The following is a 14,074-nucleotide window of genomic DNA, read 5'->3' as shown; positions in this document are numbered from 1 at the left end:
ATATAAATAATTGATTCTTATATTTATTTCCTTTTATTATTTATTTAAAGTAAAAAACATTCAAATTGATACGTTAAGTTTTGAACGTTTTTGTCAACGAAAAAAGTTCATCAATAATAAAAAAAAAAAATTACCGAGAATCACTTTAAAGATCAGACAATTTTCAAAAAAAATGTTTGTATTTTTTTACAGAAATCGAATAAATTATAGATATCTTTATGAAAGAACGTACGTGTTTTCACAAAAAAATTCTACGAAAAATCATATTGATATAAAGTATGCAATTTTTTGTATAAACTTAAGGGAAATGCAAATATATAACAATTTACTTCACTGCACAAATTTTGAGAAAATTGTCTTCGAATTTGCTATAACGCAAAAGTGTAGGTACCATCTTTAATCTACCACTGGCTATAATATTTTATCAACAATATATAGATGCTTGTATATCTTTATTTCTCATATAACATTCATTCTAGTAGACCATGCGCCCATAATGAACCGAAATTTCAATGTTTCTTAAAATAAAAAATTAGTTTTAATTACGGTGACGAATTTTTGGAAATAGCGTTTTTTAATTTTCGTTTTTCAACTATTTTTTGGCCTAAAAACACGTATTGTGTTCAACCCAAATCATTTTCCAACCTAGTGGTCTAATGGAGGGCTTATGGCGGTATATACCATTTCAGACGCCAACTTCCAACATCCCTTAAACATCTAACATCCCTTAAAATGTATTTCCGAGGTCAATACAAAATCATGGAAAGGCACACACTTAAACCTTTATCAATCCTCCAAATGACAGCTAGAAGAATCACAAAAAGTTCACTTAGTTATGAGATCACAGTCTTAATGGAATAGAAGTGGAAAACTAAAATAGAATTGCCTTTTATCGCTTTGAGAAGTACTTACGTAGATTGTATGTAAGAAGCAGCTCTTCTAATGAACAAATATGAACAATCAAGAATTGTAGTAAACGTATCTTGTATTGTAATCAGTTATTCGTAAGACTATAAGATATATCATGAGGTTATATTGAGGTTTATTGTTATCATTTTAAAATAGTGAAATTGTTTTGTTCTAAAAAATCATTTGAATTTTTTATGTCTTTTTGTATTTGGTTTAGAATTCTTTACCTGCATACTAAATTTAATACAAGTTTTAACTTGCTTTGACTACTGACTACGAGGTTGCGGGTTCGAATCCAGGCAGTGGCAGTGTGAACAAAAAAGTTAACGGGGCGGTAAATTGATCACACTGTCAAAATATATTATCTAAGCGCCTAGTCCCGCTATAACTTGAGAACGGATGGAACAATTTCGCTAATTCTTCTTTTGTTGTGTCAATTATTTTCAAAAGAAGGTTCTTATTAAAGAAAAAAAATAAGAAACTGGAGCGGAACAATATAAAACTTAAGTCAAAATATTAAATGCAATAAATGGTGGAAACGCATATAAATAATACATTATATTACCTTACTATGTGCTTATGTATGTATTTACGCTCTCACCATATTTTTCTAGAATTGTGAACAGGTATTTGAATAGTACTTAGGCTGTATTTATTATTATTCATGTAAATAGGTATCCATCAGAGCTATATGCGAGCGCAGCGAGCTCCATTGCCGAAGGCTTCAGCCAGGCCGAAAGAGATAGTTGTAAAATTCGTGTTTGCCGAGCGTGCTAAACAGAGGATGGGCTTGTGGGTGGCATAACGGACTTAGCGAGTGGGCTAAGCATAGTACAACTAGTAATGAATTGTAACTGCAGATTAATTAAGATTAATAATCGATGATTCGCAATAGTTACAATTAAATAAATTGTAGGTAAAGCAAAGTTCACCGGGTCATCTAGTGCTAATTAAATCAAACTGATTAATGACTTTCAATTCAAAAAATAGGTGAAAAGCCCTATTTAAGATTAATGTAACGAAAACAATCCAGTCAATTTTACCCATTAATCAACCAATAAATTGAATAAATTGAACAATGTGAAATTTAGACGATTTCAATTTTTAATGCCACAAAAATTTAACTACATAAACAAATTTTATGTCCGGAAAAAAATCAAATTTATTTTGTTTATATTTCACAAAGCCTTATTTTTTTTCCGCACATAAAAACAAACATGTGTGTGTTAATAAACAAAGATATATAGTAAGTAAATAATATAAATCACTAAACCCTTTTTTTCCTGTGGAAAATATGTAATTTTCCATTTATATATAATATAAATATAGTGTAAGTATTAATGTAAATGTATATTGTTTTAATAAAATACTTGTCGTTAATACTTGTTGTAAGTAGAGTGTATTTATTGAGGTCCGGTTCGCTACGGAAATGGTTAAAACATTTTCTATATATTTGAATCTCATCCCGATTCGCTAGTATTTATTTTCTGTATACAGTCAAACCTGGATAAGCAAGAGTTCAAGGGAGCACAATCTCATTCTCGCTTATAGAAGTTTCTCACTAACCCGAGTTTCTCGCTAATGCAGGTACATGGGTAGCGTTTCTCTCTTATAGAGGTACGCAGTAATAGCAAGTCACAGCAAATACGAATGTAGTAAATATGTAATATGATAAAATGACTGTCACTTATAGAGGTATAAAATGACTGTCGCTTATAGAGGCTCGACTGTCGCTTATAGAGGTATAGATAAGTAGCAGTCTCACGGAGGTCCAAGAGGGAAAAACGACTCTCTCTTACAGAGGTTTCTGTTTCTCCCTAATGAAGGATTTGTGAGCTTAAAATGACGGGTCCTGGCGGTTACTCTCACTCATAGAGATTTCTAGCTTATCCAGTTCTCACTTACCCAGGTTTGACTGTATATGTATTTTCTATTTACGATAATACATATGTATATACGTTTTGTGATAGAGAAAATATTTATTCTGATAATAAATAATAATATTTTGTATAGAAACTTTTATATTATGTTATACAGGGTGCGAAAACACATATCATCTCTTATTTAGAGGGAATGAAAAGACAGTATTTAGAATTTGTATTAAGAGTCGTCTTCATGGTCAAACAGTAGTCAAAGTTTTTTGAACGGAGCTGCATATTTCTTTGAAAATTTGTTTAATTTTTAATTAATTGATTAATTTTTAACAAAAAGTAATTGTTTTTCGATAGAAATTAAGAATTTGTAAAAAAAGTTTGCTGGTTTAATATTTTCTTCGAAGACTTCGTATTAAGAACTTAATACTACACGTCAAAAAAGTCATGGCGTTTACTTTAATGCTGGTATGGTATAGAGACACATACTATGAGTATCTATGTTAGCAAAAGTAAAATTACATTATTGAATAGGGCTATCCACCAGTATAGTTAGTATCGCCAACCAGTATGGGCCAGGAGGCCAAATACTATTGCCATAGGAGCCATAACTCTTGCTAATGTTACTATTCTCTCAATGGTCAAATCAGTATAGTAATCACACCGATACTGTACGCCGTTCACTCTGATACTGACATAGTGATATCCAGAAAACTTTTTAAATGATGACCCTGTATATGTAATACTTTTTTAATGCACATTTTTATTTAATATTTATTTATATAAATAGATAAGAATAACAAATAATATTTACAATAATTCAGAATACTAGATCATATTTTTTCAAGGATGCATTTTACTAGACCAAAAACACAAAATTGGGGAAAAATATTCCACAGTTGGTACGTGTCACTGGCACAGAACTGGTCATGGTAACGTACTACCCATGATGAAAATGTCAAGCGTGATGGTGGAATCTAAGTTTGTTCAGTATTGCCATAACTTGGTTTTCGTATTCATGCCCAAGGCTAAAACAAAGTTTCATAAGTCAAGTTTGAGTTTGGCAAGACTTGGATAAGGTTAACAAACAAGTCTCTGCAAGTGTGTTATTTAAATCTTTCGATGAAATTCAATAATGAAATTTTTAAGTCGCATTTCGTCCGAAAGCTAACGTTTTTCGAAAAAATGTTCGTTTTTTATGAGGATCAACTTTTCAATTTAAAATGCTAATCCGTCTCTTACCGTTTAGGATCTAAATTGGCTATAAAAAGAAACCTAACAACTAGGTCCAATCTTATGTCAGAACAGGATATCCCCCATCAAACTCTGCAACTTTTGTTTAAGTTATTTTTTGATTGGTTAACTACAAAACGAGATATTTAGGTGTATATATTAAAATGGCCCACCCTATATATAATGAAGGGAAAATATGACTTTAATTGATATCAAGAATAATGCAATTAATTTATTTTATTATAGACAACAACCAAATTTATGAAAATGTACAAGAGACCCTTAATTAAAAATATACTTGGAAAAGACTGATCTAATTACTAAACGTACTCATTTTCCAGAAGACGTATATATACATGATGCATATCTTTCCATCATAATTATTTCTAATTATTTCATATTTCATCATCTTTATATTTGTAATTTGAAACTAATAAATTTATTCTTCTTGTTACAGATATCATAACGGACCATTACGTTTAAGCGAAGCAATGCGTATAAGTATGGAACAGGATCCAGTTGCACCAATACTATGGGAACCACATTTGACGGCATTGGATAGACGTGTAAAAATTGTTTTACAAACAATACGAGAATGTATAAATAAAGCAAGGGAAACAAAAAAGGGTATTAGTGAGAACAGTGACTTGGATAATGATTTAAATAATTCTAAAAAATCAGTTAATTTAGAAAATTCATGAAAGTTACCTACTACTATACAAATATTAATTATATGTTAATTTATAATTAAATATAGGTTAATATAAATATATTTCAAAATGGTTATAAATAATATACAGGATTATTCAAAAATCACTCCTAGTAAGTGTAACCAGTGAAACAAAAAAGTATTATTATACATTAACAACCATAATATACAGTTTGGCAACCATCTCGTTAGCCATTTAAAATATTTGAAGTAAGAAGAGTTCTTATTTATAAGACAAAGAAAGAGTCTTCAGTCAATATATTGATGTGTATACATGAACACAGCAGGTCATCCTCATCACTTGTACATCACCTCAGTTGTACACCTACGATACAGTGCGCATAACACAGAGTACACTCTCTCTTTTTTTTATACATAAGAACGTGCATAAAAACTCTTTTAACTTCATATATTTTAAAACGAGACGGCTACCAAACTGTATAGAATAAAATATTTATGCTATTTGTTTTTTATGCGCAGCTTAATACAGTTACGCCGTCACTCCAAATGGCTGCGGAAGGATTTCGAGGGGAAATTAAAATCGAATCTACCCGAAGGATCGAATCTACCCTGATATAAGGTTTTTTTCTCAAACTTTGTTCTTGTTTTATGAAACTGTGTTCTTGTTTTATGAAACATGAATGACCTACTTGGTTTAACTGGTTCGGGCTTCATTTTTTGTGTTTAATAATTGCTTTGAATCTTTGGTTTTTTGGTATTTAAACTTTTTTTCCATATAAATCCTTCGATTATAAATCAAAATGAGATAATTGGATGGGAAATATATAAAAATTGTGAATTTGTAAATAATATAGAGCAATTGTATTTAGATATAATTCTTAACAATTTTCTGGTTATATCACTAAACTGTCTGTATGCGGTCATTTGGGGCATCTTCTATCTTTATACTGAATATAATTGATAAAATTTTGGTGATTTTTTAAATTTCCTGTATTTAAATATAACTAAAAATTGAATATTAAATTTAAATATAAATAATAAAACCAAATAGAATTTTTTGGTATCAATAGAAAATGGATCACTTTGTCATAGCTATATAGTTTTCGGAGCTTAGAAGTTTTAATCTAATTTCAAAATATTTCCAATAAAAAATGAAAGGTTAAAATTTAAAAAAATCAATATGATTGATCAATATAATTATTTTAAGGTATATGAACCTCATGTATTTTTACCTCCGAATCACTTCCCAAAAATTGTAGAAATATCCATATTATCAAAATAATTTTGTATCATAAAATAGAAAGAATTATCGATCGATTTTTACAGAGAGTTTCAAAAGTACACTACCTTCATCGAGAGAAACGTTCATCGTAAGATAATAATATGATAATACATATTTACAAACATTAAAATAAAATTTCTACGTCCGACGCCAATTATGAGTTTCAAAAATTGATATAGAAAATTTCTCGATGGTTTTAAATTATATTTTATAATAAACAAATATAAATATTAAATATTGAACAAAATTGTGTAAATAAATTAAATACTAATAATCTTCCAAGAAAGAACCCAACTGAAATTTGATGGAAACTTCCTGAATTTTAAGTACAGGCCGTAGATAACAATTTTAAGTTTAATTCATAAATTGAATTATGTTGCTTAGATTGCTTGACGTATGTGATTGCATGGCTATTTAGAAATTGAGAAAAAATTCACCACTGGTAACATAATTCGAAAGAGTAAACTATAACTTTATATTTAAGTATCTGTCTAAAAAAAACACGCAGGAAATTGTCGGATAATATCAACACGTGATAACATTAAGAATAAATATACAGTAAAATTTATTGTACGGTAAAAATGTTTTAGTTTTGCAACAAATTGCAAAGTACAACTCTTCCTGACATCTATTGGTGTTTATTGCAGATAACGAAATAAAGTACACTAGCGGGACATTCAAATTTGTATTTGTGTGGAGACATTTTAACTCAAAAAACTTTAACTCAAAAAATACCGAGCAAAGTCGGTAATCCAGGTACTAATTATTATTGTTATCAAGTGGTCATAGTGTACGACAAATTCCCTACTGGTAAACTCGGCAAAAGAAAGTCACTCACAAAGTTTCAAGTATGTATTGATCATTTTACAAAAAGAGTGCTGCCCCGCAGACTAAAAAGAATATGAAAGCAGTAGAGCAGTAATATGAAAGCATATTAGTATTTATTTTGATATGTTCACTGTATATAAAATAAAGTTCATTAGAATAACTTTTAATATAATATGAAATAATATAGTTAGTGTACAAGCTTTTTCATCAAAGCACACACAAACGCATCAAACATTCATCATCCATCCATTAGACTAATAATGTTGAAAATTCACTTTTTAAATAATAATTATTATTATGAATATTGAAACACTACAATATTTTATTATAATTAATTAATTTTAACAGAAATTATCTCTTTAATTAACTAGAAAATTTATTAACAAAAAGTTATTATTTAACAAACAAAAAAAATTATAATAACAAGATCAAATTTTATTTTTTAATTAATATTCGTTATAATTTGTTCAATTTTAATTAAAAATAGAATTCATTTTTTCGAACAAAAAATAATTACATTTGACACAAAAAATGTATTTTTCTAAAAATTAATAATTCATAATTATAAATTTTAACTTTTATGGTTTTAAACTAATGAGTTGAATTTTTTTCTTAATTAATTTTAAATAATTTTTTTAAATTAGATTAGAGGCTAAAACTCCAATAAAAATAATGATACGGTATTCACTGGATCAATAAGCTTTAACTCTAAATAAAAGTAATAAGCTATATTGACCCCCAAGGGTCGATTCAAAGTAATTTCTAAGAGAAATCTAAAATTGAAGGCGCTTTTGATGAAAACATTGATTCACAAGTTTGAATTATGAAGCAAAATTAATATAATTATTTCGAGGACTTCATTGAGTTCGACCTCTTTTTAGCAAAATCTAGAACGACAGAGCTATTTGGAACGATTTTCATTGGCGTAAGCTCGTTTTGTTATGGAGGAGGAATGCATGAAGCACTGGTTTTGGCTAGAACTTTAACAACAGGTAAATGAGCGAACCAATATTTAATTTTTTGAGAAATTATTTAATTGAAAAAATGATAACTTTATCATGTACGATATAGGGTGGCATCCCTACCCTGGCGGTGTTCAAGGTCTTTAGATTATAAAAAATAATTATAAAAATGAAAAAAATAAATTTTTTTAATGAAATAACGGGTAAAAAAAATTTTCTCTGAAAACTTCCCTGGTTTTCAAAATTTTTCTAAGAGATTTTTATGTTTTCCCGTATCATTTATAAATTCTTTTACGGTTTGTTTTACCAATTTTATAGATAATTGAATCAATTTTATTGGAGTTTTAACGACAATATCTAATAATTTTTGGCCTATGTTTATCAACAATACGTCCATCAAATAAAAAAATAAAAAAATTATTTACCAAATATTCCTAGAAAAATCAATTTTGTTGAACATTAGCCAATTCCAAAGCAACTAGATGTGTATTGTTACCAATATGTAAATAATATATTATTAAATTATCATATAAAAATATTATTAAATTACTAATATCAAAATTTTGTAAAAATTAATGTGAATAAATTTATTAAAGGACTGAACTTTAACAAAATTACTAATATTAGTTTTAGATTTTTTAAATTAAACAAAATTATCAACAAATATTTTGACTTCGTTACCTTTGAAGAAAATAAAAGATGTGTTTAAACGCGGTAGTGCCCAATTTGTGTGTCTAATGGAAAATTGTTTGTACTGCCTACACAATTTAATAGTCTACAAGTACAATATACCAGCTTATGTACAAGTACATTATATATATACCAGCTTATGTAGCCCGGGTATTCCGATTTACAATATTGGCCAAATTAGTAAATTATGTGCGTTTGATGTGGTATTAACTATTGCCCCATCGCTACTAACGACTTCATTTGCTACATCTCTGCGTAAATGTATTACACAGCGTTGAAGCGAAATTCGTTTTATACATCAATATTTTACAATATATAATTCATGCACCAATAATGAATATACTTATAATGAAACGAAATTAAAAATTTAATCGAAGTAATCTAAGTTTTCTCGCACGAATATATAATTTTTTAAATTTAATTTGAGATTCCTTTGAAAGTTACAATTTTTTTTTAAAAACTCAATAATTTATACCTATAAAAAATCTTCGACCACATGTATAATTTGTATGTTTTCTCGCACTATTAAAAATACAGTCAAACCTGGATAAGCGAGAGTTCAAGGGAGCACAATCTCATTAGATTTCTTACTGAGATTGCTTATTGAGATTTCTCACTAACCCGAGTTTCTCGCTAATGCAGGTACATGGGTAGCGTTTCTCTCTTATAGAGGTACGCAGCAATAACAAGTCACAGCAAGTACGAATGTATTTTTATTGTAGCTATAGTTCCTCCTAAATAATATAAAGCTCGACTGTCACTTATAGAGGTATAGATAAGTAGCAGTCTCACTTACGGAGGTCCATGAGCGAAAAACGGCTCTCTCTTACATAGGTTTCTGTTTCTCGCTAATAGAGGTTTTGGGAGCTTTAAATGACGGGTCCTGGCTATTACTCTCACTTATAGAGTTTTCTCACTTATCCAGTTCTCACTTGCCCAGGTTTGACTGTATACCCAGGCTTTGTACTTGACTATATTTCATCAGCATAATATCAATCAAAAAGCACACATTTTGAGTAATGGGCGTTGAGCACATAATGAAGCAAAATTTCTATGATTCTTCTTGTCTACCGCTTAGAAAAAGATGTTTTTAACTGGAGCTCGAGGGTTGAATTTATAGAAATCGAGTTCCAAAAGTTCCTGTCGTTTATATTAAAATAAAGAAATTAGAAATACAATATACAGAAATAAACGTTAGAAAGTTGGCAAATATCGAAAGAGTTAGAAGGTGGAATGCAATTTTTCGAAAAATTATTACTAGTAATATGGGCAAAAAGACTCGATAGAAATATAACTTTATTATGATGTCAAAGATTCATCTATAAAATAAAACACTGAAGCACATTTAAATTTTAAAATTGAGTCTGATTTTGAATTGTTTTTGTAAAAAAAAAGAAAACAACATGCTGTAATATCAATAAAATAAAACTATTATATGTAATATATTGTCTATTTAATCCAATATATTTAATATCAATATTATCGTACATAAAGCTTCGAAATATTTGATAAATAAAACGTTTTACAAGCTAAATATATCATAAAAAACACAAAATATCAAAAATCTATGATTATTTCTCTGTCTACACGCAACATTAAAATTTACTAATTAATTACCGTTATAATAAATCTTTTTGTTTCTTGTGTTGAATTTTATGGAATTATTTAAAAATAAAAATTATATTTTTCAGTCATAATTTTAATTTTAGCGAATTTTAATTAATTTTAACCTTTATTTATAAACATTTAAATAGTAATAGTAAATATTTAATAGTAAATTTTATTGAATCACACAAAAATCAACTGAAAAATATATTCTTTTCATAAAAATATCATTGAAAAATGGGAAAATTAACATATTATATACGGAAGCCTGAATGGCTCACAATCAATTTATGAAAAAGTGGCGCTACACTAGCTTATTTTTTAAATGTGTACTACCCACAAGTAAAAAACCAGAAAGTTTCGGTAGTGTCTAATTAAAGAATAATCATCACCGACTGACATCTTCAAAAAGGTTCGTTTCCATAATACCACAAGTCACAAGTGCATTTGTTGAAAGTGAACTAGTGGCTTTTTAAAAGTTGGTTTTATTTACACATTTAAAAAATAAGCTAGTGTAGCGCCACTTTCTCATAAATTGATTGTGAGCCATTCAGGCTCCCGTAATTATACATATTGTAAGAAATATATACCAAATTTGTACATTAAAGTCTGTATATTATATTAAATAAATATGGCATTATATAACATGTTATATTATAAAATATATATTACTATTTATAAATGAAAATGCACTAATATTGTGATAATAAATACCTAAATAAATAAAAGTTATTATTTAAAACTCTGTGGATTTATTTGAAATTTATTTTAATACCTTTGTACTCTTTTGGGGTAACTGACCGCAGTGGGTAACTGAGCGCACGACCTAGGTAGAGAAGGAGGGAATTCATTCGAATGAAACGATGATGCTGGAGTGGCGAGTTAGTTTTGACATGACACTTTGCCATATGTGGTTTTCTTAACAATTTATTCGCAAAAGATTAAATTTTCTTGTTTCAGGTCTAGTTTAGGTTCATTTTGGCATTTGGGAAATCCTATCGAGTACCGTGCCACAGATCCGATACTGGTAAGTCTTGTTTTCTTTAATTATGATCATATTTTTGTAGATATGTGAGAAATAATGTTGAGTTTTGAAGACATATATTTTTGTTGCCTGAACCAGTACCGGCATTAATTTTAACATTAATTAAGTTTAACTGCTATGTGTGTATGTCTGTCTGTGTTTGTTCCGTAGCCGAAAAGTTTGTCGGGGTTTTTTTAAATTTTTTAAATTTAACTTGAAATTTGACTTGTGTCTACGAGAGGCAAATGTAAGCTGTGTGTAATGTAAAGAAAACAATAAGGTTATTAAAACATTTAAAAAAAAGTATATTTTCGATAGGGTCCCAATTGCTTCGACAGCGCGTATCTTAGTCAAAAAAGCACGTACGAGAAAGCGTAAAAACACATTGGACAGACAAATGCATAAGCCTTGAAATGCTTATATTGGATTTCTTACAAAATAAATTTTACATATCGCGTACGCTTTCAAAATTCGTAGAAAATAATAAGAATACTTTTCTCATTCTTTCAACTGTCAACTGAGGTGATTTTTTAATGCGGTCTGTAATAATATTCGGTATATTTTCATTTACTTCTCGCCATTCGTTATAAGAATATTGTGAAAGCGGGACTTTAAATAAGAATTAAAAATAATATAATAATGCAAGCTAATTAAATAGATAACGAAGTTAATGAATATAATTAAGATGTGCGTCCCATATCGTCGTACAAACACTTGTTCATGTACTAAACAGTTTTAACCCTATATTTTCCGCGTAACTTTCGTATAGACAGAATACAGAATAAAAGACGCTTCAGATTCCACTCCTTGATTTGTACCATCACATAATAGAGTCAATTAAGCGAAATAAGACGGTTAGCGTTCAAAGTAAGTTTTGCTCCAGAAAATTATTTATGCATGATTTGATCAAATTCTAAAATATTGGCTATTGAGATAATTTTGTAGATTTGGTATATGTACTACAAGTACTCAACTAACGTGAGTCACCGAGAAAAATGACTCTACACTGTTATTATTTATGATCCAACGTCCAAAACTCGACGAAATGTTTGAATTTGGATCATCGTGCCCGTTGTGACTTTTGATCAGGATGTCAAAATCTATAAAATCAGGCAATATGAGCTAATTTGACTGAAACCCAATGTGAGTCTTTTACTCTGGCCCATGTCATACAAAGGTTTGCCACCCTTATTCTATACGACTCATAATTTTTGATACATGAATTTTGTAAACTCAAATCCATTCACTGCCTATATGAATAAAATAAATTTTACAAGTGTCGTTATTATTTTCCCAGGTAAATAAATTTGTTCACCAAGTAAATTGATAGTTAAATGACATATTCACATGCTAAACAACCACAATGATGAAGAAGTTGTTGTTGGAAGTCTTATTAAGTTTGATCGACATATTGTTGTTGAGTTTGGAAGATAGGTACTCTCTTTACACAACGAGATAAGTAAAGGAAACTAAATTGTCTTTAGTAAGAAACAGACAAGAACATTTTATCGATATACGATACGATATATATGAACTTTTAATACAAGTAATTGTTCAACCCTCAACTGTTCGTTCAGTATTCTGCATTTGACATCAAACACTACAACCAATGCTCGTAATACAAAGCCTCTATATATAGTTGAAAAACAACTTTAGCATGCATACTCTCTGTATTATTATTAACTTTTTGATGGAAAAATATTGTTTTCACTCCGAAAATCCAAGTGATAAATTGTGAAACACTAATGTTTTCTACAATGGCTACTGAACTACAAGTATTTGGTATTTATCTTACGTGAGGTCGCTTGAATCCGTTGGATACACCCCCACGGTCACACAGCGCCAAGCACCGCCCAATAACACCCTCCAACGATGGGGCTAGCCACTGGGATACTGCTAGAGCGCCAAGACTTTTAGTATGTCTTCCATTTTAGCTACCAAAGTCCCTAGCAGATCAGGACCGTTACCTCGGTGAGGTTTGCGCCCTTTCTAACAGCATTTGATGAGTCTGTCAGCTGATCCGCCTGAGTTGAAAAAGAGTAACTCCCACTCCGCGAAAGTGCGCAGAATTATACTGAGAGCTATTCTTAGCCAATTAAGGCCTTGAACCTATAAGCGATGAGCCAGAGCAGCTTAAACTTCCCGGTTAGACTAGACTACTGAACTACACTAATAATTTCGAGATTGTGGAGATTGTGAAGAAGTTCACCTGCACTTATCTAAGTAGCTCGTGTTGCTTTTGGGAAGATTTGTGTAGTAACTCGAGAGCGTCAGATTAAGTACCTCTACCCTTCCTTAGTACCTCCACCAAATATTAGCCCTAAATATGCGGGGGCCCGCGTATGGCAGACAGTCAGATAATCTGATCGTCTGCTCTACGCGCGTTCCAAAAATTCCCTCTTAGGCTCCCCTACTATAATGAATGCGATAATTTAATAAATAGAAAGCTATAGGCAAAGACCCCAAAGTCTATACCCTCGACAGTATTTTATGATGATTATTATTATTATTATTGGTTTCGGTTGTGTAAAAGAAATTGAGTGGTTCTCCACATAGATTAGATTAAAACTTTCTATGTTGTAAATTCGATCTCTTCTATATATATATATATACAAAACACAACACAATTACAATAATTATTCGTTTATACCGTTTTACAAGATTCATTCTCATTTTGTTTCCCTCAGATCTTTTAAAGTTTTCAATCAACAATTTTAATTATACTTTTCTTCGAATATTGTTTGGTTTTTATGTAATATATGTACTTTCAATATCAACAACTTTGGTTTAGCAAAGCAGCAGCATTTTATAAATAATAAACTTTATTTTGTCATTTGATTGTATAAACAAATTATATGTGGTTTTAAATAAATAAAGTTTATAAACTAAATTAAAAATTATTAATTTAAAGTTGATGACATTTTGATTATTGTTATATTCTATTGAGTTACAATTTAGGCAAGATGATGAAATCTGTACTAATGTCTTTAATACAAAATG

At 29.5% G+C, this 14,074-nt stretch overlaps 1 protein-coding gene across 1 annotated transcript in view; it reads left to right on the top strand.

Moving 5' to 3' along the window:
• The window catches only part of LOC123295894 (extracellular serine/threonine protein CG31145), a 213,813-nt gene extending 209,099 nt beyond the window's left edge, over nt 1–4,714 (top strand). The window contains exon 9 of the mRNA XM_044877354.1: nt 4,471–4,714. Coding sequence (XP_044733289.1) covers nt 4,471–4,714 — 244 coding nt within the window. The remainder of the gene's footprint in view (nt 1–4,470) is intronic.
• The last annotated feature ends 9,360 nt before the right edge of the window (nt 4,715–14,074 follow it).

The sequence above is a fragment of the Chrysoperla carnea genome, chromosome 3 (genome assembly GCF_905475395.1).
Source record: "Chrysoperla carnea chromosome 3, inChrCarn1.1, whole genome shotgun sequence".
Classification (NCBI taxonomy): domain Eukaryota; kingdom Metazoa; phylum Arthropoda; class Insecta; order Neuroptera; family Chrysopidae; genus Chrysoperla; species Chrysoperla carnea.
The sequence above is the reverse complement of the archived record's forward strand: the minus strand, read 5'-3'. Positions and strand labels throughout refer to the sequence as shown.